At 38.3% G+C, this 27,867-nt stretch overlaps 1 protein-coding gene across 1 annotated transcript in view; it reads right to left on the reverse strand.

Annotated features, from left to right (window-relative positions):
* Rps6ka5 (ribosomal protein S6 kinase A5) overlaps positions 1 to 27,867 on the reverse strand; it is a 154,147-nt gene that overhangs the window by 107,162 nt on the left and 19,118 nt on the right. Inside the window, 1 exon segment of the mRNA XM_051196467.1 lies at positions 2,741 to 2,812. Coding sequence (XP_051052424.1) covers positions 2,741 to 2,812 — 72 coding nt within the window.

Below are 27,867 nucleotides of genomic sequence, written 5' to 3' on the forward strand. Positions count from 1 at the left end.
CATACCATTCATGGAAATGGTGCAGTCATTTGGGGAAACAGTCTAGCAGCTCCTCAAGAAGTTAAACAGAGTAACTATTTAAATTGGCAATTTGTTCCCAGGAATATACTCAAGGAATAAAAACCTAAGTTGACATGAAACACATACGACTATTCACAGCATTAAAGTTTACACTTCATGGATAAAAAGTGGGAACAACTCCAATGGCCACTGTCCTAGTTTCACTTCAGTTGCTATGATAAAATACCCTAACTAAAAGCAAAAGGGGTTTATTTCATTTTACAGTTACAGCTCATCATTACGAAGAAGTCAAGACAGGAATGACTAACACCAAGTCCCAGCATATCTACAGTCAAGAGCACAGAGCAATGGATGCATGCTTTTGCTTGCTGCTTTAAATTTCTCTACTTCTACAACAATCCAGGAAGCCCTGCTGCTAGAGAATGGTGCTACACACACTCAGGGCTTGGTAATCCCACATCCATTAACTTAAGACAATTCCCCAAAAGACATGCCCACCAGCCCACCTGATACAGATAATGCACTGTTGGAACTGTTCTTCTAAGAGATTAGTTACCAAGTTGACAAGTAAAGCTGACCATCATAATCACAGACTACAAACAGATGAACTAAATGTGGTACAGACATACAATGAACTACTTGGCCATAAAGGGAAAGTACTATTATCTGCTACAACATATTTTAACTAGAGAACATTATATTACATGAAGGAAGCCAGTCATCAAAATCCACATTATTATATGAATCCACTTACAAGAAATGTCCAGAATAACACAAACAGTGATTATTTAGGGACAGAGAGGATGGTAAGCATGCGAAGGAACAGGTAAAGGATTCAAGGTTTATTCTTGAGGTTAAAACAAAAAGGTCTAAAATCAATTGTGGTTATGGTTATACAAATCCAAAATCACTCAAAGTGTTGACTATGTACTTTAAATGGGGAAATTATATGGCACATGCACTGTATCTCAATTAAGATGTCACCAAAAAGAAAGAAACTATGTGAATGTAACACATAATGTGAGATTTGACCTGAAAAGCTTTTGACAATATGTTGCAAACACCATTTTTAAGGGAACCATAGGTCTGGACTTGTTTTCCTCTTTGAGTAGATAGATACTACTTTTGAAACAGGAAACAAAGGTAGGGATAACCAACATTATTTTGAAAGCATTCTTTCTTGTGGATTAGGTAAGGTGGGGCTAGCTTTGTTCCTTAAAAATATACTTCTACAAATGACCTAAAGGTGAGCAAGCACTGGAAACTGTTCAAGTTGACACTCACTAAGGATTGTTCTGGCATCACACCATTTGCTGGTAGGAACAAACCATCAGGCTTGCTCACTGGCACTTACTGGCACTTATCAAAGTTGGCTCTGTGCTGGATGCTAAGTAACTCAGGGTATATAAAACAAACCCTTGCATGACAGGACCCAGAGCACAAACACTACTGAATGACCTAAAAATAATTTGTACATGTGAATGTAAACATGTGTGAGGCTAGGGCAAGGGGAGCAATTACAGAAACCCAGATTTCTCTACTGCTGGAAAGCTGGCAGTTGCCATTTCCTACAAGAGCTGAAAAATCTAAAAAGGCAGATGCTCCTTAAACTGTGAAGCTAAACTTTAATGAGAAAGAAAAATGGTCTGTTCTCTGGGGCCCTGCTTCTCTTTCCACAGAAGTACCCATGGCCTGCTAAGGACAGAAATGAGTTCAGAGCTTCTGCAATAGGATTTGAGAAAGAAGAATGAAACTAGCCAGTTCTCACAGCTGTTCTAACTGCAGAGCAGGACATCCCAAGGCCAAGATGGGTACAAAGTGACAAGACCAGCTACAAGATTGTGAATGAACTGAAGAGGGGTAACAGCAGAGCATTACACTGTACACAGGCTCTTGTGAATGTAGGGATCTCAGGAGCTGCACAGATGCCAGGCCTGACAGACCAGTGTGACTTCTGAACAACAGGAGTTGAGGTAGAGAATTTTCAAAGATGAATTAAAAAAAAAAAAAGAAAACACAGATGACCCAGAGAGTATTAGGTTACCATTTGGCAATATATCCCAGCTTTATTAATATAATTGTTTCTATTGTATACTTATACAGTATGTATTATCCTCTATGGTTGATTTTTTTTTAATTTATGACTTGGAAAAGCTTTCTAAAATGTTAATGAGTACAGATCATTTCAATCTTACATAGATGATAGGACATAAATAGAACCATGCTTCAATTAGCCAGACTCTTAAAGTGTTGGGTTAATGACAGATCCTGACTTGTTCATTATAACAATGATGTGCCCTGAATTACAGCAGCATTAAGAGAAAACTAAATCAACCAATATAAATCATTTCATAAGGTGCTTGGTGTATAATAAGCTCTCTTTAGGAGTGACTTCTAAACACTGATACTGTGTCTAAGTAAAGACGTACTAATTTACATTCCCAACATTAGATTAAAAAGGCTTTTGTTGTTGGCTTGTTTGTTGGATAAGGTCTTGCTTTTAAAGCTCAAGCTAGCCTTGAACTCTTGTTAGTGCTGACCCAGGCATCTCTAGTGCTGAGACTGAGCCAGGCAAAAGAGATTCTTTAGTTTTCTATGAGCTTCCTCATGCTCTTAAAATTGTCAGTGACTCCTGCAGGAAGCTTATCAACCCTTCGTCACAAAATAGCAAGTACTTTTTGTTCTTGGGGGGGGGGGAGGGGATAAACCTGAGATTTACCTCCAGTTCCTAGGACCTTCAGCAGCTCAAAATTTTCAATTCCCACCTTCTCTGCATGTCCTGTTAAGTTGGCTAAAGAGAAAGAAAGAAAAAAAAATTAAAGGGGTTAGGCAGCAAGAGGGCTCTGTGGGGGCTCTTGGGGTATCAGCAAAGTTTTATTTCTTTCCCTGCGGTGTTGCTATATAATTACTTGTATAGTTACATTTTATATCTTAATTATGATAAACCTTTTCTTAGAAATTTAGTGACCAGACACTGTTTGTACCATAGATTAAATCAACCTAAAGTCTAATAATAAACAAAAGTTATAATACACAGGTAGATTTATAATGAAAAATGGATAGGTTCACAAGTATTCATTTATGTACCAAATACAATGAACCTCACTATCATCCCAGTTTCAGCTATGTTCTAGTTCCATCTGTGCCGCTAAGAATGTAGCATGAGTTAGTGTACACTAGTTAGGTGCACACACTGTCTCAGTTCCCCCATCTGAAGTGAGAGCACTTGGTTAGGAAACTAAGATCCCCATCAGCTGGAAAATTCTAGGGGTGTGTTTCTATATACACACTCTTCTTAACATACTCTGTCCTAAATAAGCAAAAGAACAATATGTTGCATGTGAGCATTTTCCACAGTATTCTCCATTGGCTTCTGGTCCTACCTAATTGCATGTGAAAGATTCTGGGGATAAAAGTAAGGAACAGGGAACTCAGGTGGAAAAAAACTGAAAATGGTTGGCTTCTTTATCCCAGGACCTCACAGATTCTGTACTATAAATCCTCAAGAAGGAGCTAAATTTATTCTTAAAATTTATTGAACAGTCTGAATAATGCCTATGAATATTATGTGAACTGGCTTTCTATAGAAGTTGTCAAGAAGTGTTTGATCCAACTACTAACAACCACTTAAATGCTGTGTACCCTTGAACAAATTACTTCTCTGTGTGTCAGTTCCCAATGATGCAAGATAAGGATAATTAACAACCACTCTACCCTTACAATATACTGGTATCTACAATCTACTTTGAAAGCATTAGAAAAAGTAAGATGGACTGATGGCTGAATACAAACAGCTATATCAGAAACCAAATATAACAAATACATTCTAGACAGTGAGTATAAAAGTATTCAACATATAGATCTTTCAAGATTCTGTAAAATAATAGAAAATAGAACTAGACCTACCTCATCAAGTTGTAATGGAAATTGAAAGAGTCAAATTTTATACAGTAAATTTATACAGTACTTGGTGTGTGCAAGTTAAGTATTTACTGAAAGACCAAAAAGTGAAGTTAAATGAAGGACGGTCTGACCTGGAAAGCTAACCAATATCTGTTCCTTAGAATTTGTATTTACAAATTAATTAAAACTTTGAGACAATAACTTTAAGAAAATTAGGCTCAAGTAAGAATTTTGAGAGCTACAAGTTTGAGGCAGTAATTTTAGTATTTTGTCCAAGTTTAACTAAACTCACATTTAAAATTAAATTAAGTATTTAATTATTTAAAAAAAGTTTAAGGTAGCAGTGTCTTATGCAGGTTAATGGGTCCAAACAGCTCATCATGACTAAGGTCTTTGTTGGGAGTATGTGGTAATTTGAATTAAAATGGCCCCCATAGAGTCATATATTTGCATAGTCATGCCCCACCCCATGAACTATTTGGAAAGGATTAAGAGGTGTGGCCTTGATGGAGAAAGGGTACAGTTGCAGATGGGCTCTGAGGTTTCAAAAGTCCACACCAGGCCTGGTGTCTCTCTCTGCTTGCTGCCTGTGGATCAGGATGTAAAGTTCTCAGCTACTGCTCCAACCACCATACCTATCTGCTTCCTCTAAAACTGTAAGCAAGCCCCCATTTAAATGCTTTCTTTTATAACAGTTGCCTTGGTCATGGTGTCTCTTCACAACAATAGAACACTGAATAAGACAGAGAACAGGATTTTAAAAAGCAAACAGTAAAATATATTACATTGATTCTGAAGCAAACACTCAAACATGAATCTAAATGCTTCTCACTAATGTGCATTGTTTTGTCAGTACAATTAAAGCCTTTGAACATAAAGATCTAAAAATAAACTGTATTTTTTTTTTCTTAATTAAATTGTTAGCCTCAAGAAGAGTTCAAACTTCCAAATAAAAATACTAACATTACTTAAAAAAAAAAAAAGATTTTAAATATTTACAGATTTTATTTCACCTCAAAGGGGAAATAAACATTACCAAAGACATAACTGTCTTCTACATTTGTGAGACAGGCATAAGACTTAATGAAGTCCAAATCCTGTTGCTCAGAAGATACAGGCTGCAGGCCTGGGACCAGCGTACCAGAGCCAATACTTCTGGATCAGTTAGAACTAACTGCCCACTGTTTTCTCACACCACAAAGGAGCTGGTACTTTACTGTGGTTGTAAGAGGCAGCAGCCTTTGTTCCTTCTCCAATTCCAACTAGACTCCCTTTCTAGTTCTCTCCACAGATAAGAGGGCTCAGAAACCCGTGCATGAATCCAAATTCTGAAAGAAAACTCAAGTTTACAATTTTTTTCAATATACAAAGAGGAAGGGGGCACATCAGTAGGAGCAGGTAGAGCTATTACGTTCAAAAGACCAGCTCCTACACAGGTCTTTTTTAAAAATATGTTTATTAGTTATTTACTGGTGTGGGAGGTGTGCATGCGCACGCACACAGGCACACATGTGACAATCAGAGCACATCTCTGGGAGTCAGGTCTCTCCTATCCTGTGGCTCCCTGTACAAACTCAGGTTGTCAGTCTCTGCAGAAAGCACCTTCACTTCCTGATCTATCTTGCCTGCCCTTTCAGTTTCTGACTCAAATTTCCAGCAAGGTCTGACTTCTTAGGAAGACAGGCTACTCTTGTGCTTTTCTCCTTCGGTACATATAGCAGTTAACAAAGCAGATATGGTTGCCATGATGCTGTGTTTTAACCATTTTGTTTGTCTGACAAGTCAGTAACAGGATGCATATATTCACAATACACTATGTCCATGTATAAAATGGTCAAAAATAAAAAGTAAAGTCTACAAAGAGACAGAAAAGAACAAGCTTTCTTTCTCTGCTTTCTGCCATACAAGACTACTCATTAAGGACTGAAGTTGACCATGTCTGGTCCTGGACATTTCAGCCTCCAAAACGGAGCCATGACTGTTTACTGAGTTTTGTGTGTTTCCGAGTATTTTAGATAAACTCTCACTCCATAGCTCAGGCTGGCCTGAAACTATGTAACTCAGGCCTCTTGGGTGCTTGTGAGTTTAAGGGTGAGCCACCACTCTCACCTTGTATGCTGGATTCAGCATTCAGTTGATGGTATTTTAATTATGGGAGCATGAATAGGACAACTGGAGTCCACTAACTAATTTGCTCTCCCTTCTGACATTCTATGTCATGTGCCCAAACAGGCTGTTCCCAAGATTATGACTAGATGGAGCTGGTGGAGAAGGAGAAACCTCACCTGGGCTGTAAGCCTAAGCTTCCTGCAGAGATTATATAATAGCTCTGTGCTGACATGCTGGAAGTACACACAGCTATTACTAAGGTGGCACTCTGATTCCCAGGAGCTACCACTGTCCTGTGCAGACAGGTCCTGTGTGGCTCCTGAGGGTTAAAAGATCAGAGTCTGGGCATTTCTGGTTCTAAAAGCAAAATGACACCAAACCACAGCATCAGCCTAAACCCTGAAAAAGAGTTAACTCCTTCCCCCACAAAAAACACCTTCTGATAACTCTTCACAAATTAAAACAAAACAGCAGTCTGAGCTTATCAGATATTCTGAACTGTCATCTATCCTGGTGCCCACATGAGGCAAGCAGTTAAATACTAGTGATACTGGATTAAAATAATATTTCAGAACTCTATTGCTAATTAACAGAATCAGAAGCAGAAGGATCTCTGGGAGTTCAAATCTAGCCTGGTCCACAAAATGAATTCTAGTTTAGCTGGAGCTACTCAATGAGACCCTGCCTAAAAATAAATAATAAATAGAATCTTTTGACTGAAAATTCCTACAATATATTCTGATCAGTTTCCCCGTCCTCTATCTCCTCCCAGATCCCACCCCCACCCCCCCATCCATGAACACTGTGTCTTGAACCTGGGTCGGTCTATGCACACTGTCACAGTCTGAGTTCCCATGCATGTCAGTCCTACTGGCCCTGTACCCTTGGTGTCCTCCATCCCTCTGGTCCTTACCATCTTTCTGCCTCCTCTTCTACAGAGCTCTCTGCATTTATAGATTCTTTTTGCACTAATATATTACTGAGCTTAACCTAAATAATTATTTAGGAAAAGAAAGGTGTAAACAATTTTAATATTTTCACAAAACAAGTCTAACCAAATACTTTTCACATTAAAATATGTTGAAAATCCTTCCCTTCTTGATTAGTGTTATCTTCTTTAAATGCATGCTCTTTGGTTCAATAATCACTTTTGAAACTGAGTTTAACTAAAATCTCTTTGTGAGCACATCAAATTATGTTTTTTAAATGTCAAAACTCAAATGAACACTAAAAATGATTCATTTTTAAAAGTTTGGTTTATTAACAATTCTTAAAGAAAAAAAATCTCATATTACATAATAATATTTAAAAAAATTAGTTCCTGAGCAGGGTGTAGTATGTGTCAATAGTCCCAAGCATTAGGGAGGTGAGGCAGGAGGATTGCAACTTTGAAACTGGCCTAGCCTATGCACTGAAATCTTGTTTCCAAGGGAGAGAGAGAAAATCAGTTTCTTATATCATACTGAATTCTCTTGGCCCATTCTATATTTAATAAACATATTCTAACACAGACACATGCAGTTTGGGGACGATGACTGGACTATCTTGTCGATCCTTATTGTGGTAAAATCCATGTAACAGAAAATTGACTATCTTAAGTCATTTTAAGTGTACCAGCCACTGTTATTAAATGCATTATGTTGTACAGCCATCACCACCTGCATAACTTACATCTTGTGAAACTGAAACCCCTATGATCAATAAGCAGCTACTCCTCAAACCTTCTTACCCCTGACAACCAATACTGTCCTTTCTGTGTCTATGACTCCATGTGTCTTTATACAAGAGGTATCACATCTTACTATAGCTAGATCATTTCACTAAGCTTGAAGTCCCTAAATTTCATCCATGTAAAAGCATGTGTCAAATTTTTCTTCCTTTTAAAAACTAAATAGCATGCCACTGTATGTATGTACATTCGCTTATACATTCATCTGTTAATGAGCGTGTGGGTTGCTTTCACTTTCTTAGATATACATGGAGACTGCTTTCAATTCTCACGTGGACTAAAGTCTTAGGGGAGTGGAAGTGCTACTGGCAATTCTGTTTTTAATTTTTTGAGAAATTATCTTTCATCCAGGCTGCTATGTACCTTTTAAATTCCTACCAACTGCACAACGTCAGTTTCCCACGACTACCAACACTTGCTATCTCCTTTTTTTATAATAGCCCTCTTGATGGTTACAAGATCAGAACAGATGCAATTTATAAAACACTAGTTCTTAAAAGTTATCTTCCCATATTTAAATAACTTTATTGTAAAATTATCCAGAGTCACTGTTCAACAAAAAAGGATAATATAGGTAGGTCTACCGTAGACCTTGAATTTGGAGAGATGGCTCAGCAGTTAAGACCATGCACAGCTCTCAGAGAGGATCAGAGTTTGGTTCCCAACACCTACACTGAGTGGTTGGGAGCTGTTGGGAGCTGACAGCCCATTAACTCCAGCTCCAGAAGATCTCATGCCCTTCTCTGACGTCCTCAGGCATTAGCACCTACATCACACACACACACACACACACACACACACACACACACACACAAAGACCAATACATAAAAATAAATCTAAAAGTTAAAAAAATTAAGTAGATCTTTAAAATGTGTCACAACCCTATATCCCCAAAATAACTATCATTGGTTTTTACCATGTTCTTAGCCACATATTTCAGCCACAAATCTGTGACTGATGAATAATTTTTAATCCAACTTTCTAGACAATTAAATTATCAAACATAATTTGTAATACATATCACCTATAATCTTTTTCATAAATTGTAAATGTTTAACTCAGAACATCCCACTCTATGAAGAAAAACAATCAGTAAAAACACATTTTTCATTCTGTTGCCATAGTTTCTGCTAAGCACATGTAATCAAATGTGCTAAAAATCATTCGGTTACATCCATTTGATTACATTCATTTATGTTAAAGCTAAGAAGAGGCTTAATTTTTTAATGTGCTTTTGCAAATTCAAATTAAAGCAGAAATAAGAATAATGTTTCTGAAGTCATTTCAAATGTTTCTTGCTATTATGTCTGAGGTATTCAATTTATTTAATGAGTTAATCCTTATTAAATTTGCATGACTATATGAGAAATATAAATTAATAGGCTAATAGGATCTATGACATGTAGAGTATTATCACATGGAACTGGTCAGAAAGTTGACATTATTTGTCAACATTGACAATATATGGCCCTCATCCACTCATTTTAAGAAATTTCACAAATTCCTTGTAAGTAGGGGCGGGTCTGAAGAGGTACAATTCAGTGGTAGACTACTTATCTAGCATGCATCAAGGCACTGGATTCAACCATCTGTACCATAAAAGAGGTTGGGGAAGGGTTGAGGAATTATAGGTAGGAAAGATGCCAGGTTAATGTACCTAAATAGAATTTTCCCTAATAGATGATCGTGAGGGGTGTTTTAATTAGCTATATTACATAGAAAACTTAAATAATATTACAAAAAAAGGGGCACATGAGACTGGCTGACTCAATATCTAGAATGTCCAACTAATTGGTTTTAATTAAATCTGTAAGTAACAATAGCTTTTAACATGATTAAAATAATGCTTCAGAAAAAATTACTCTGGCAATAGTGTACTACAGAGCTCGAAGCAAAGAAAAACTCAGTGCTAAAAGATTGTGAGGTTACTGAAATAAGCTGTAGTCAAGTAAGAATCTGGCCTGAATACAAACTTGAAAGAAAAGACTGAATCCAAGAGTCACTAGTGTTCAGTTCCAACACAACATCACCGAATACCTGCCTCGTATGCCGTGATTACAAAAAGCAAACATCTGATGACCACTTCAAAGATTCACTGAAATCCTGTGGTGGGGTACTAAACAGGTATGGCCACAATGGAAATCAGTGTGGAGAAATCTACAAAAAAAAAAAAAGCATCTAATATAACCCAGCTATACCACTCCTGGGCATACACCTTGATATCCTTCTACAGAGATACTTGCTCAGCCATTTCTCTCTACTGGCTTCTGCTTTGGACTGAATATTTGTGGGCCTTTGGAAAATTAATGCAAAAATCTAATCCCAAATGTGATGATATTAAGTAATGGGTCTCTCAAGAAGTGATTAGGGCTCTACCCTCCTGATGAGATAATTACCCTTACACAAGAGCCTATATGAAGACATAACAGGAGGGGCTACCTCGGAGTAGAGCTCTTACTATACACCTATTCTGCCAGCGCTTTGATCTTGGACTTTTTGAACTGTGAGAAACAAATTTATATTGCTTACAAATGCCTCATCCAGCTACTTGTTATAGCCCAAACAGACTAACATGGTCCCACAGCAAAATACAAGAAAAATAAGTCTAGTATTCAAATGGCAGTATTATTGGCAGAACAAGGAATAAAAAAGGAAGTTGGGGGTTTCAATACTGGATCTGAAATGATGAGAGAACATCTCCAAGGGCTATTGTGTTTGCTCTAGATGAGGAACTGAAGTTCTATGCAGACATCTGAACAAAGCTAAACCGTAAATGAGAAAACCTTTAAGAGCTGCCCTACTCACACACACACACACACACACACACACACACACACACACACACACACATACACACCAAGAAAAACCTTTAAGAACTGCCCTCCCTACACACACACACTCACACCATGATCATTACCTGGAGTTATGAGACAAAGAGAATGACAAAAACAAAACAAACAATCAAAAAATAGTTCCCAAACTAGCTGCCACCTGAACCTGAGCAAATATATAACATTGATAAAAGACAAGTACTGATGAAGTCAAAGGCAGCAGGATTGTGCAAATGAGTAAAGACTGAGACATCCTAACTCAGGGTGATTTTTTTTCTTTTTTTAGTATTCTTAAAGTATTCTTAATATAAGGATGCTTGAGCACTCCCTAGGCAGGGGTCCTGAACTGTTTACAAATGGAGAAATCTAAGCCTAACAGAAGAAAGCCACTTCTCTCTGCTCCAGACTGGCTGTGGTAGGATTTGCTGTTTGAAGTTCCTATCTTGACTTCCCCACAATCATAGACTGTAACTCTGAACGGAAATAAACTCCTTTCTCCCTTGAGTGGCTTTCTGTCAACACAATGGAAATGAAACTAGAATACAGTAAGAACAAATGTGGCCCCTTCCATGATACAAGCAGGTCAGGGTTGTCAAACTGTCACTAGATAGTTCCTTACACTCGGAGCAATGTTGCTATATTAGGTTTTAGTGTTAGTCTCTGCTGCAAGCAAATTGCATACTTGGCATCCGCTGTAGCCAGACTGGCCTCCATGAGTAAAAAAATCCATGCTACTGGGCCCATGTATGAGCCTAATCCTTTTTTGCCATATCAGAGAGACAAGGCAGAGAGCTAACTAGTCTACAGAGAGCTAACTAGTCTACAGAATGAATTGTTGTATTCCTGATTATTTTATCTTTTTAGTGGGTACTGACACATGACACACTTTACGAGTTCTAACCACAAACCTCTTCACTGGGCTTCCTAGTCTCCACTTTCTAATGATGCTCCATCTGACCCGACTAACTAGTCAAACCAAGGCTATACAATCCATAAGTCAATCTAGAATCACCCACCTGATCATCACTCTTTCCAAGCAAATAAACATCCATCTACACTGCTCAAGAGTCCCCCACTTCTAAGAGTTCCCTTCACCACCGCCCCCCCAGGGATGTCTTGGAAAGAAGTGGTAAAGCTGCAAATGCCCACTCTGATGTGGTGCCTGTTTATCATGCAGAAACATGACAAGCCATGCCTAAATTTCCTATCCCTCTGCTAACTAACCATAAAGGACTCTGTAAGACCACAGGCACAGGCAGGGAGCAGGCAACAGTGAAGCAGGAAGTTTAGGCCACTTCATGTCACTTTACCTTCAGAACTTGCTTGGCTCAATATACAACTTCATTTCTCGACATTTTCCCTTGTGAAGGGAAATTTGCTCTGCTCGAAGCCTACCAATCTAAGGGTTACTCTCACCTAACAAATCTTAAAGGGTCCCTAAGGAAAAAGAATAGGCAGAGCTGGCAGACAGTATAAATAGGAGAAACGAGGAGGCCAGCCACCCATGGAGTAAGAAGAAAAGTAAGATATACAGAAATAAGAAGATAAAAGCCCAGAGGGAAAAGGTAGATGGGATAACTTAAGTACAGCTGGCAAGAAACAAGCCAAGCTAAGATGGGACATAAGCCTCTATGTGAGTTTTATTTGGGAGCTGGTGGCAGGACCCCCAAAAAGGAAAAGAGTAAAGCATCAACAACAGTATATTCATATGAATATGCAAATAAGAAAAAAGACAAACAAGATCCAATGTTAAAAACTGGGAGATACAGTTGGACATAGTGGTACATGCTTGTAATTCCAGCACTTGCAAGATGGAAGCAAGAAAACTTAAGAGTTCAAGGTCAACATCAGTTGTAAGAACAGTCTGGACTATTTGAGACATTGTCTCAAAACACCAACAAACAAATAAATAAAGGTAAATAAATACATGATTCTTTTCTATTATAAATTAATCAAAGTTTATAAACGTGCAAGTTATCTGGTTCTTTTGGAATTTAGTTCTTTTAAGATCTTTTTTTTCATTGACCAGTATACTGTACCTGTATTTAGAAACACAAAGACCTGTAACTTTCTACAGGGCAGCACTGTGCTAATACCTTGTAAGAAAATTACAATCATTGTGTAAGTGGTTTCAGGGTTCAAACTAAGCTTGAAGGAAAAGTAAGGGTGCCTATGCCTATAGCTCTCTACCAGTCCTAAGTTTCTGCCTAGCACTGCTTGGCTTTTTTCTTTGAAGTTAGAACGTGGATTTGGTTGACAGTAAAACTGAGGTAAAAAAACAAAAAAACAAAAAAGGAGGGCACACATTAGACATCTAGTTTCTTTGGTCCCTGGTTTTCACAGCATTGGATTATATAATTCGCTGTGAACTAAAATTAACATTTTAAAGTAGAATTATTGTTAATAAATGAGCTGTCAGTAGCCCTTTCAAAGTTTTAGAGCTGTAAGCACAAATTATTCCAAACTAAAATGTGATTTAAGGTTGCTACATTTAGTGCCAATAGAAATCAAACTGGCACTATTACCAGCATGTAGTCTGAAAAATAGCAAAGGGGAAGGTGTTGATAAAGTATTTTCTCACAATAGAATTGAGTGCAGCGGTAACCACAGAATTGGAATGGAAACATGAGGTTATAACTCAGAAGGAACAAAGAGCTGCTACACTTTCACATATCAAACTGAAATCTGATCCTTGGGAACATTACTTGGGACTGTTAAAAACTTACATCTTGCATGAAAGAATTCAAAATATATATTAAAAAGCATAAAAATAAATTTGGTAGCACTTCAGAAGCTAGAATATATGTCTTATTTTAATGAATTTATCATTTGTAAAAAAAAAAAAAAGCTAATTTTGACTTGCCAAAATACTGAAGTATAACTTTTACTTTAAGTGAAAATCTGAATTTAAAAAGGAATGCCGTGTTGAGTGTAAATAGGGCAGATCTGTTCTGTATCTATTCTAGATTAAGATTTGAGGCATTATTGCCTATAATCCTCATATCAAATGGTTATTCATTTATGTGCTAACAATAGGAGAATGCAATTTTTAAAATAAGGCTGTTGAAAAATCTTTGGATTTGCTGTATTGTTCCCTAAATTATCTTTTAAAAATAATTTTGTAAGTATTAAATTTCAGTCATATATACGTGGCCAGGAAATGCAGGAACTAAATGTACAGTTCTCTTAAATAGTTATGTCTTAAAATAACATGCCAAATAAATGATTTGTTACCGATGGGCCATCTTCCTTTTGAAACACTATATACATTTCATATCTTTCTAAGTCCATAAAGTTCATGTTCACTGAATCTAAACAGTATGCATAAAGTTGCAAATAAGTGATGTGCTATTGAATCATGTTACTAAAACTTGCAACATATGAAAATAATACTTTATTAGATGAAGTGTTTTGAACCCCTAGTAGTTTATAGGATCTCAGGCTCAGGTGAGGACTATCACCAACAGCCTTATGAACTGAACTGAATGTAGTGCAGCTAATCAGAAGCCAGTGACATTAGCGCCCCCCAATGTTTTCTTTGGGTGCAGAATCGGTAAATAACCCAGTAAAGGAATCTACTTTTTCTTTCCCTTCTTCCAGGAGCTTGCTGTGGCCTTGTCATTTGAGCACTTCCTGCTGTGCCGATCAATACGGTGTGCTGTCTTCCACCTCAATTCTTCCACACTGCAGCTGCTGAGGCACAACCGTCTTCTTCTAAAGTCTTGAGACTCGCACCCGTCTCTCCCAAGCTGGTTCCTTCCTGGTGCCCTCCTGTACTTGTCTTGCCCCTTGCTACCTATGATACTTAGTATGCGTGTCCAGCCTCGCCATCTCTCTGTTGTCCTGGTGATCTACTATGTCTCCCCTGACTTTCCAGGGTTTTCCCCCTGTTCCTCAGCTGTCTGACATCACCAAACCTTCAGAAGCTGTCTTGTGCCCATGAGTAGACTGTTTTCTTGAGACTTCCCTAATGTCTGCACTTTTGACCTGATCACTTGCTCAAGTGTGTCCTCTGGACCCAGTGGTGCCTGGGCTCAGGGGGGATCTGTTCTAGTTCTGTGTGCTTAGTGCAACACCAGTTACAAGGAAACATTCAAGATGTCTGCTCAATTAGTAGTAACTACATGCAGAAGGCACCACAATCCCTTGTATAGAGGGAACTGCACTGGGAGTACTGCCTTAATGGCATGTTCCTTCCCTGTGGTAGGCAGCACCCTGCGTGTGGACATCTGAGGGCTGGGCTCTGAAGCAGCAGAGGGCAACAAGAACACAGACTCGCTGGGTCTGACTAACAGCAAAGTGGAGAGGAAAGGAGAAAAGTAAAAAAAAAAAGATGTGAAACCAGGGGAAAGGTGAGATAAACATCCCCTTCCCCCCAGCTAGATGATGCAGACGGATGATGCAGACAGATGCAAATGTTGTTTCTTTCTGCTGCCCTTGCCAGAACAGCTGTTGTTGCCTGGTGCCTTACACCTCTGTTTTTCTTCAGACCTCTCAGTGTGCTTTATCTGGAGTATGACTTTGTCCCCTATTGCGAAGGTTAAACAATCATGGCAGTGCAGAAAAGAAATGGTGGAGAATGACTCCAAGAGTTCAGAGAAACTGAGGAAAACCCTGGCAGACATGGAAGGCACTATGCTTTCACAGTGTCTGGCACTAAAAGATTGAGTCTACTTGTCAGTGGGGGGGGGGTGCATATCTACACTATATCCACGCTTCCTGACTTGCACCAAGCTCATGTTCTCGGTAAACCTGTCTTATATTGAAAACATCGAAAGTGAAGAGATGCCCTGAATACACACTCTGCTTCACATCCTACCTTAATATAGCACATGGCAGAAAACCAAAGGATTCCCTTCATGGACATGGGGCTGACTGGGATCCTACTAGGAGTTAAGACTCTCAGCTGCTACCTAGCATCAGAAGAGAGGATTGAATCATGTATCACTCTCCAAGGAAGAGACTGAAATAAAAAAATTCAGAGTATGAACATTGGTCACCTTCACATCAACATAAATATACACCAAGCTAAACTGCTGAGTCATGAACCATCTATACACCCTCCACAGCATTTTCAGGTAAGAAGTTACACGATATATTTATTTTGTCATGTTCCTCTTGCCGTATTTCACTTGGCACGGGTTTTCAAATTCTGTTTCTTATGACTAACTTTTTGAAAAATAGTGGCCTAGTTTTTGGTTTCTCTGACATTTTCTCACGATTGGGTTACAGTGTCCAGTACTTAAGTACTATGCTTCTTGGTCATCACAGCCAGCAGCATCTGATGTCAGGCTCTCTGACAGTAGTTTTGATCACCCAGGTCAGATGCTATCCAGGCTCTCCACTATTTTACCATCCCATATAATAAGCAAACTGTATGGAAGTAAGTTAGGACCATTACAATTCCTGTTCATTACCAAAACTCACTGACCTAGATTTGGTATTCATTGATGAGTCTCACCCAAGCCAATCTTTAGCCTAATAAGGAGAAAACAATGACATTCCAACTCTTCCATTCCTTCCAAGCTTAGCAACCAATACTGTTCTATGAAGAATTTACTTACGATTTCCTCATGAAGGAAACTATTTGGGTATGAAATTATATGACATTAAACTTGTATAGTGGCTTAAAACATCTCCAATGAACAAATAAGCATATGGCCTACTTATCCAGAACAAAGAATATGATGACTACAAGAGTCATAATCTAACTGAATGATGAAACCCAAACATTATGTTGAAGCAACAGAATGTGAAGTATACCAATAATTCTCATATTTCTAGATGTTAAAAAAGCCTAGCCTGTATTGGTATCACCAGGCCACTTCACATCAAATACTGCTGTTTCCCAGAATCACCAGTAACTACAAGATATGGGTGGTAGTTAAAGAAGAAAGGACATTAAGCACTTGAGAGCTTATGTTCTATACTCCTTTCCACAATTAAGTCTTCTTCAATTCCTGGGAGTATTTCCTTGGGTAATTTGCTGTATTTATGCTATATAGGATTTGCTTTTATCCATTTCAATCACTTTTTTTTTAAAAAAATTCTTTATTTCATATTTTTTAGAAAAGAATGTTTCCTTGCTTTTTCAATGCCTGTATTAAAACTGTATTGGAATCTATTAGCTGTTCTTCCTTAGAGGCCGTATAAACATGGTCATCATTTGTTTTTTCCTTCATCTTTTTTCCAGCATCCAGCTGGCTCCACGGTATTTTCTCTTTTTTGCAAATACATTTCTTTCTTCCCTTGTTTTTCTACATCACTTAATCCTTGCCTGAGGATATTTATTCAGTTTATTCAGAATGTTACATTCCTGTTTTTTCTGCACAGTGTGGAAACATGTTTTGATTTGTATTTTATTATTACAATTGCTTCATATATGTTTCTCTATTTCTAATCACTCAGGGTTCTGAACATAAAGGGTTTCTGCCAGTTCAGACTGGTGAGATGGCTCAATGAGTAAAGGTACTTGTAACTAAGCCTGACACGTGAGCTTGATTCTCAGGCCTACATGGTAAAAGAACAGAATCAACCCTTGCAAGTTGTCCTCTGTCATATGTGTACTATAGCATGCATACATGCACACAGGCACAAATGTCAAAGAAAACATTCTTAAAAGTCTCTAGCTCTAAGTTCAGTGACTTACTTGGCTTAAGGGATGAGGAGGAAAGACTGTGTGTACCTGTTATTTACCCAAGATCTAATAATTTCAATTTTTCCTGGTCAACCCCCCCCCCATGTCCACCCATTGTTATTTATCTGGTTCTTACCTGGAAGCAGTATCTCCTTGAGCTGCCACTGCTCCTTGAGCTGCCACTGCTGCCTGCCCTCCTCACTTTCATGCCCCCTTCCTTAGCTAATGCTGTAAGGTAGTTCCAAACTGGAGTTCAATAGCTTGGCACACACTCTGACATTTTCTAAGGTGGTTTTTCCTAAACTATAGGGACTTCTATCCTCTCTTTTTTCACAGTGCTGTTCATGATTCCCTTCTTCTATGTTCTTTGGAGTCCAGAGTCCATGAAATTTATGGTATTTTCCTTTTCCTAATTACAAGTAATCTGAAGACAGTATTGTATTCCCTTTTCTCTCAACAATTATTGACAGTATGGGCAATGTATGATGTCATTTGCACTTTTTTCAGTATTATGATTGGGTATCGGCATTTTGGAAATGGTAACTGTCATTATTCTCTAGACCTAGTATCTGTCCTTTGTTCGCTATTAAAGTGTAATTTCTAATGTTCCTAAAATTCCCAAGGCACAGTAGAAGCTTATAAGTTGGTGTACAAGTCTCTGGGTATTGTTTCAAAGGTTTAAAGTCCTCCAATCCTATATCCATCTGACCTTCAGTGAAAACAGAACACTTTCCTTTTGCTCTTAATAAAATAGAGAACCCTTTAAAGCAACACAGTCCTAAAAAGTCATTCTGAGAAGTTTCCTACCAAGCCTTCCTCACAGGAGATTTTCATCTCGCAAAAACATTTAAGTTAAATTACCATTATATATTAGCCTAAAAGTTCAGGGACCTAAAACATTTTCATTCATTCTATATGACCAATATGGCTTATCTAGAAGTTATATTCCAATTCTTCATAGTACCTAAGGTAACAGAGAAGTCACCAACTGAAAAAACCTGTCAGTTCTTAATGAAACAAAAAACAAATTACACTGAGAATTAAATGTACTAGCCCTAAAAAAAACTTTACATACAGGCTGCTCAATTTCATTGGCCACAATTTGTTCCATGACTTTGTCCAGCTAAAAGCTCAATGCATATACTACAATAATTGCAGTGGTAAGAAAACTGTAAGGGGGAAAAACCTCCAGTTGAGCACTTTCAATTTATTGACTGTTATGGGTCCTAAAGAACTAAGTGATTTTTACAGACATAACATAATAAATGTACAATAAAAATATAAAGCATTTCCAAGAAAAGCAAGTTTCTGATTTGATAAGGGATTACTACCCAGAACTCATAAAGAACCCCTATAAGAAAAAAGATAGTGACATAATAGGAAAAAAGGACATAAAAAAATTTATAAAGATATTTAAGTCAAACCAGTGTGGTAATGTTTGACCTCTTTAGTAGTAACCCAGAAAATACAAATTTCAATATCACAAGTCCACAGTGAGATTCACACTTTACAGGCTGAGTTTTGTTTGTCTGTTTGTTGTTGTTTTGCTTTTTGAGGCAGGGTCTCAGGTAGTCCAGGAAGGCACTGAACTCCCTGAACTTTTAATTCTCTTGCCTTCACCCCCTGCATGCTAAGATTGCAGGCACTTTTACATGGTGCTAGAGATAAAATCCAGGGTTTCTTGTATCCTAAGCGAGCATTCTGCCGATTGAGCTACATCCCCAACCAAAGATTACTTTTTAAATCTAACAATAAAAAGTACTGAACAGTTGAGAGTGGTGCCACAAATCTATAATTCTAGCACTATAGATAAGTCCAAAGCCAGCCTAGTCTATTGAGTGAGTGAGTTCCAGGCCAGCTAGGGATATAAATAACAAAAAGCTAACAATAGCAATCACACTTAGACCATACATAAACAATTTATAACTAAAGAGAACAAAGGTATTGTCTTAAGAGAAACTCTCAGCATGTATGTACCAGGAGACAGCAAATAATGTTCACAGCAATACTGGTTTTTAACACGAAAAAGAAAACGGCTTAAAATGTTCACTGACAGGATAATCAATTAAATTGCAGTCTTAATACAAGTAACAATGCAAAACCATAAAATGAATAAAATATACATATAGTAACAGTACAGATAAGACCAAGAATATAAGGTTATGCTGCACACAACATAAAGAACTTACCAAAGACAATTCAGATAATCCAAGTTTTAAGTAAGGGAGAAATTATATGAAGCACAAATTCACAAAAGAATACTAAAATGGTCAATAAATGTAATAAATCTATAGGTTATCAGAAATAATTTAAAAAATGACATCTATCAGGTCATTAAAAATATAAAAACTCATAATACAAAGTTGGTAAATAAAGCAAATTCCTCTTGGTGAAGAGATGAGCTCTTCTGAGGGCTTTGGAAACAGTCTGGCAAAACTGAGTAAAGGGGAAGGTATGCAAACTACTCAGTGACTACATTCATGGGCACATAGCACAGAGAAACTCTAGCATGAATGTGTATGGGCATACATACACATATGTATATAGACATACATATAACGGCACCATAAACATACACAGTAAGTAAAAACCTAAATGTCCATCAACAGGATAGCAAGCCACAGTGTAGTCATTCAGTAGGATGCTACTGAGCAGTGACATTAAATTAATATTGTAAGTGCCCACACTGACAATACTTAAAATATGAAAAGAGGAGAGATGTACAATATACAAAAATAAAGATATAGATTTGATAATGTGTGACCACATCATTTGTAAAAAGAGAAAGACATGTAAAAGATTATTTTGTACTACAGTTGATGAAAGCATACCAATGTGTCCAAAAGTAAAAATGCAAACTGGAATAACAAAAACGAAACTCAAGATAGTAATTACCTCTGGAAAAGAGAAGAAAGAGAAATGGAATCAAGGAAGATGTTGTAGTTTGAGTCTTAAAGGTCCCCAAAAGCTCATGTGTTCAAAGCTTGGTCAGGAGCCTGTGGTGCTATTAACAGGTGGTGGAACGTACAGAAGGTGGAGCTAATAGAAGGGAGTTATGTTCCTATTAGGAGGCATGCTCTTGAGGGGACACGAGGACTCCAGCCCTTCCTTACAACCGTTAAGTTAAATAATGTCTTCCTTTTCATGTGCTCTTATATTACACTGCTATAGGCCCAAAGCAATGGGGCCAACAAAGACCATTGACTAAAGATCCTAAAATTATGAGCCAAAATAAACCTTCCCATCTGTGCTAGACAGCTTTTTGTCAACTTGACAAACTATAGAATCATTTGGGAAGAGAACTCAATTGAGATGGTGCCTCCATTAAGACTGGCTTATAGACAAGGGTGTTGAGCATTTTCATGATTAATGATTGATGAGGGAGGGCCCAGACTACTGTGGGCAATGCCAACCCTGTGCAGGTGGTCCTGAGTTGTATAAGAAAGCAGGCTGAGCAAGCCAATAAGGAGGACTCTTCTATGGTTTCTGCTTCAGCTCCTGCCTCTTGGTTCCAGCCATGATTTATCTTCATGATAAACTGTGAACTGGCCATGTAAACTAAACAGACCCTTTCCTCCCCAAGTTGCTTTGGTCATGGTATTTTATCATAACCCTCACTATACAGACACTGGTACCAGAGAATAGATTACTGGCTGTGACAGACCTGACCATGTTGTTTGGGGAGGAATGTGGAAGGATTATGGAATTTAGGCTGGAAAAGCCTGTCAGAGGCAGAGCTTAATGAGTGTTCTGTGGAAGCTTGGAAGAGAATGTTGAGGGCCATGTAGACGATACTGTATGGCTTGTTAAACTTCAGAGGAAAGTCTGAGACTTCTTCAAAGACTCTATCAGGACTGATCATATGATATTCAGGATGGAGAATGTGTGGCTATAGTCAGCTGGGGCTGAGAAATCAGCTGATTATGAAGAAGCCAGCACACTACAGAAATGTCCAGAGACCCACAAGGATGACCCCAACTACCAATCTAAGCAGTTGTGGAGAGCCTACCTTAAATGCCCTTCCCTGATAATGAGACTGATCACTACCTTTCATGCCATCCTAGAGCCTTCATCCAGTAGCTGATGGAAGCAGAAGCAGACACCCACAGCTAAACACTGAGCTGAACTCCTGGAATCCAGGTGCAGAGAGGGAGAAGTGATTAGCAAAGGGGTCAAGACCAGGCTGGAGAAACTCACAGGAACAGCTGACCTGAACAATGGGGAGCTCATAAACCCCAGACTGATAGCTGGGAAACCAGCATAGCACAGACCCAGGCACTCTGAAGGTGGGTGTCAGTTAGGAGGCCTAGGCAATATGGGGCCTCTGGTGGTGGATCAGTATTTATCCCTAGTATATGAATGGACCGTGGAAGCCCACTCCACATAGATGGATACTCTCTCAGCCTAGACACACGGGGGAAGGCCTAGGCCCTGCTCCAAATGGTATGACAGATTTTGAAGACTCCCCATGGAAGGTCTCACCCTCCCTGGGGAACAAAAAGGGGATGGGATAGGGGTTTGGTGGAGGGCAAGGGAGAAGGAGGGAAAGAGGGAACTGGGGTTGACATATATATATAAAGCTTGTTTCTAATTTAAATAAAATTTAGAAGGAGAAGGAGGAGGAGAAGCCAGCAGCCAGACGGTGATAACATGAACCTTTAATCCCAGCACTCGGGAGGCAGGGGCAAATGGTTCTGAGGACAGCCTGGTCTACAGAGTGAGTTCCAGAACAGGCTCCACAGTTGCAAAGAAACCCTGTCTCGAAAAACAAACAAACAAGAAATAAATAAAGAAGAAAAAGCAAGCAGTACTGAGGTGAATCTTCTGGGAGTATTTCCTCCCAGGGTAGCACAGAGAAGCTGTGGTTCAGAGAAAGCCAAGGCTCCATCTCATGCTGGCAGCTGAACTTAGTCATGTATAAGAGTCTCTCATGTGGTGGTTTTGAAGGGGTCATGGAAAACATCTGAGGCTTGGTGCTGTGAGAGGCCAGCCAGGAAAGGTCACTGGTGAAGATGCATCTTCAGCTGCAGCAGAAGCCTCAGGATTGAAAGGGTCATTGAAAAAAGTTGAGGCTTGGCACCATGTGGCATGGTTAGAGTCCCTCTAGAGAAACAACTGTGGAGTGAAGCAGACTGAACCTCTGAGACAAGCTGTGTGTGCTGCCAATGGCAGGGAGGAAGAAATTAAGCCCTTTGAGCCTGGAGGATCATGAGTGGGTCGCAGACACCAAGCAATAAACTTTTACACTGTTTAATTTTGGTTTTGTTTTGATTTGATTTTGACTATGCCGATTCTTCCTCTAGGAGTAAGGAAGTATGTAACTTTACTTTTGATTTTGCAGGAACCCATAGTGATTAGACCTTGAATATTTTAAGAAACTTTGCTATTTTAGAGACTTTGGATATTTCAGAAAAGATATTTTATAGAATGTGGAACTTTTAAAAGTTGGGATGTTTTATATTGTGATGCTGATATTACTAAGAGATCTTGGGGGATAAACAAGAAAGGAAAGTTAAGAGTTAAACAATGATAAATTTGTATGTTAAGTCGACAAGAAGTCAATTTTGTTGGCTAGCTTTTTTTCTTTCCTTTTCTCTGTCAATTACACACAAACTAGAGTCATTTAGGTAGACTCTCAACTGAGGAAATCCCTCCATAAGACAGGCCTATCTATGGCAACCCTGTGGAAGGGCCCAGCCCACTTTGTGCAGAGCCATCCCTGGGCAGGTGGTCCAGAGCTGTATAAGCAAGCAGGCTGAGCAAGCCATAAAGAAGAACAAGCCAGTAAGCAACAGTACTCTGTGTCTCTGTTTCAGTTCCTGCCTTGAATTCTTACCGTGACTTCCCTTTAGGATGGGCTGTGGAACATGTAAACTGAAAATACCTCCCAGCCATGCTCTGCACATAGTGTTTTATTACAGCAGTAGAAGCCCTATGACATCACCTTAAGTGATTATATCACTGCAACACAAAGCTGATAAAACGAGGGATACATATGTAACCTTCTAAACTGGCAATGCTAACAAGATGTGTACTTTTATTAGTATATATACCGTAGTCATCAGAAAAGATCCACACTTTTTAAATGATCTCATAAAACAAAAACAAAAATAAAAACTAGAGACCATAAGTAGAGGGATATCCCAGCAGAGTTAAGACATCTACTGCTCTTACAGAGGACCTAGGGTTCAATGCCTAGCACCCATGTGGCAGCTAATAATTGCCTGTAATTCTAGTACCAGGGGATCTCAGGCTCTCTTCCAACATCAGCAGGTACTTGTATACATATAGTATACATACATATACTCTTACACATACAGCGCGTGCACACATACGCATTTTAAAAAATTAGAGAGCAGCAATTTGAACCAGTGTCCCCAGATGCCACCATTTCTCAGTTCTGCCCCTGCAGCCTCCATAGATGCACAGTTTACCTGCAACTCTGTTTTACCTTTCTTCTGAAACCATCATGATGCAAGAGTTTCTACAAGGAATATAGCATTTATTCTACTGTCAAAAAATTGTCTCAATGAATCTGGAACTTCACTAGTATCTTATCCCCATGATCACCTCTGAGATACTTCTTTGATTACAACCAAAATAGCCTCTGTTGAACCTCTACCCCAGACCTATAGCACCCTGGACTAGTTCTGTTCTCACTATGGCAAAGGATAACATATTTACAACACATCATCTCTTTTGCTGTCTCAGCTGAAAGGAGGTTGGGGGAAGACAGAGACAGAGCGACTGACCAACTAGGCATGGTGACACACATCCTTGCACTGACAGTTCAAGGCTAGCCTAGGCTACATGACAAGACTCTATCTCAAAAACAAATTAAACTTAGTTGAATTTGAATTGAAAAGATAAATAATCCCTAAAACTAAATGTCTTCCTTGGCTTGCCTCTCTTATTCCAAACACCACTGTCTATATACTACTACCTTCTGAAAATGAGTAAACTAAGAAACAGGCATTTAATAAACAAATAAAATTATGTTCTTCTTAGGCAGGACAAAAAGAATCAGTCATGGAAAAACACCAGAACATGATTTTGAAGTCCAGAGTTCTGGGTTCACTCCCACTTTAGCTACTTACAAGATGTGAACAAGCCCTTATGCTTAGTTTTATCTTCTGAAACACAGAGGTAGTAAGAGTATTTACCATGATTTCCATGAGACCACACAGGCATAGCACTTGCCTGAATAACACTACTACCAACAAAAATGATAGCCCAATGACAATAAAGACTCACAACTTAAAATGACTTACAGATGACAACACTAAACACAGCAGGGTCAATCAGAGATAATGTTCAACTAGAACTAGAGCTGCTTCATGAGTATAATTTGATATGGCTTACCTTTTCTGAAAAGGATAAATGCAGAAATTCATAACTAATGCTACAGTTAAAGTTGTTATATAAACAGAAATAAGGAAAATTATCTTTCACTGAAAAGAAAAAAACAAATGAATGTATCTTAGGATAAATATCATCCTACTTCCTGTCCTTTTACTTAATTTCAGAATACAGAAAACTAAGAAATCTATTTGTGAACCAGTTCGCATTAGAGCCATTCTCCTTCTGATTTATACATCAGCAGATCAGTGAGGTTCAACACTAATGCCTGCTATTTGTAACAGTATTTTTCTGTAGGGATTTCTGAAAAAGTGCTCTGAAAGCTATCATAGAATTATACACAGACCTTTACTTAAGCTCCCAAAACCTTACCTGATGTGTGTGTTCATTACTCATGGCAACAAAATAAAATAGAATTTTATAAATATAAGTGGACTTGTTGATCTGAGAAAAAAGTCAAATTTTTAAATGCCATAAAAATTTTAATTAAGAAACAAAATTTCTATCACCAGAAACATTAACAAGCAATGAATCTGAATTTTCATATTCTTAGTTTTCTAAAGATACATAGCCATATCACTGAACCTTTCATTTCAAAATCAGTTACTAAGGGGGGGAAAAAAAAAAAAAACCCGGGTCAAAGACAGTATTTTTCGAGGCCCTAAAAAGCACATTTACTAAACATATAATGGTATTTGGCCATACCCACATCCAAAGCCAATTTGGAAAAGCAAGCATTGTACATTTAAGAACCCAAGTTTGGCACAGGGGAGATAGTTCAGTAATAGGGAGCTTTCCCAGCTTGGTTAAGGCCCCAAATTCAAAGGAAAGAAGAAAAAGAACCCAAATTAGTTCTTTTTCACAAGGTTATAAGAATATTTTTAAGCCATTTGACAGGATACATTTCACATAACAAAAAGATATTAGATCATTTATATATTGAAATTATTTATTTTGAAAAGTATTTTTCAGAAGCCTTTTCACAGATACTATATAAGAAAATTATTTCAGATTCCAGACTATCTAGCAATATTAAAGAAAGGATGAAGGACACATCGAATTTTAAGAATTAACATTATAAACTATGTAGAAAAAAGTGGTAATCTTAGTTCTCAACCTGTGGGGTCATGACCTCTTTGGGACTGAATGGCTCTTTCACAGGGGTCACATAAGAAAACACAGGTTTTTATGAGACAATTCATAACAATAGCAAAATTACAGTTTACGAAGTAGCAATGAAAATAGTTTTATGGTTGGGGGTCACCACAACATGAACTATATAAAGGGCCACAACATGAGGAAGTCGAGAACCACTGTCTTAGACCTTAGTGTTATGATAATAAAACCTGATTATTTATTCAACTTTTCTACCTACACTTCTTTTAAAATTGAAGATCAATCTGATCCAAAATATTCACACTATTCATGGCTGATGGAGGTGACATTCACCAGTTAGTTGTCTCTACCCTGTTCTAAGTCACTTAGTATGTAAGGTTTCAAAGAAGACAAGATAGGACTTTAACCAAAGCCTTAAAAGTACAAAGGAATTTCGAGGTTTCAGGGTCAACTAATACTGCCTGAACCCAATCTCCCTTATCTATCCTTAAAAAAAAAAGTGTGTATGTATGTATGTGTGTGTGTTAGTGTGTGTGTGTGTGTGTGTGTGTGTGTGTGTGTGTGTGTGCGTGCAACAAAGAAAGCAAATGAAATTATGCATGACCCATACCTTCAAAGGTACAGAGAATACCACAACCTCCAAATTGTCATGGAAAAACCAGCCAAATCCCAGCAGAGTTCCCTACCACAGGAAGTCTGGTCTGCGGACAGGAAGACAAAAGGCTTATGCAACACTGAGAATGAATAGAGGGACACCAAAAACTTAGACAAAACTAAAGCATACAACGGCCTATCAACATACTGAAAACAGGTCAGTTGGTAATTTAAACACCAGCTAGGAAAGGTGGTCAGCCTTGGAAAAGCACAGTTTCTGATAGGAAATCAGATAGAGAAGTACATATCCTTGACTACACTGCAGTGAAGGGAAAGTACAGAGGGAAAAAAAAAAAAAAATCAACAGAAATCAACGAGAAATGAGACATAACAACCCCACTAGTATGCCAGGAATCCTTCCCTTCTCAACAACAAAGAAATACACATAGCTGAAGGAAACAAGACCGTAACACTCCAAACTGAATTCAAAATTTTCAACCAACCAGTTAGGATATGGGAAAAAAAAAATACTAAGGAAGAAATATAAAAACCAAGAATAGAACAAGGCAAACAACCAAAAAGGAACAAATAAAACAAGGGGTGACTGAACTCTGAAAAGAAACAGAAGTACACAGACATGTCCCAGATAGACGGTGGGGTTACACCCCCACAATGAAGCACAGGGAAAGGACGGAAGTGATTAGTTAGCGAAGCCATGAGCATGTGACTAGCACAATTTAGACTGGTGAACTATAAACAACCAGTCCAACCCACAGGCAACGGGACAAGGCCACTGAGAACTCTGAACAAGCTAAGGACTATCAATTTCATCTTCAAAAGTGAGGAAGAGACTTAATCAAGGAGAACATGTTTGGTTCAAATAAGTTCAGTTCAGAACTCAAACTCTACCACTTATTAAAGCTATGTGTGATAATTCTAAGCTCTTTATTTCTAATCTGTAATGGATAGATAGATGGATGGATGACAAGCAGACAAAACATACATACATACATACATATGACAATTGTACCTTTCTAAAAGCAGTCCCCCCAAAAAAGAACATCTGCACACTGTATTGCATATAATTTAATCGGGAGAAATAAAAGACCAAGGAGGGGGTGAAAAAAAGTGTTACTTAAGCCAATTCAAGGGTCCTTGCTAACAGGGTCACTACTGTGGATACTAGAGCTTAATCTTACTGACACTCTGGAGAACTGGAATGCAAAGGTGGAGAGAAACATTTCTCCAATGGGTTCTACCCTACTAGATAAAGGTTGTTAAAGGAGTTACACTAACTTCCTACACTACCAACACTTCATGCTTACAGACCACCCCATCTGTATCTCCTGCCAGTGGGCACTGAAGAAACCCTGAATAGAAGCAGAAAAGATACACAAGGAGGATTTGAGACCAGACACTGCTGGGGAAGACAGAGTCAAAGCCTGCAAGAGAGGAATGTGAAGATAATGTAAGAGGCAATGCTTGAGAGGGAAACACAGAGTCCTTTCCCACCTTTTCTTCCTGACTTTACAAATGGTTACAGCTGATAGTATATAATGGTGACAAG

Source organism: Phodopus roborovskii, unplaced genomic scaffold, assembly GCF_943737965.1.
Source record: "Phodopus roborovskii unplaced genomic scaffold, PHOROB, whole genome shotgun sequence".
NCBI lineage: Eukaryota > Metazoa > Chordata > Mammalia > Rodentia > Cricetidae > Phodopus > Phodopus roborovskii.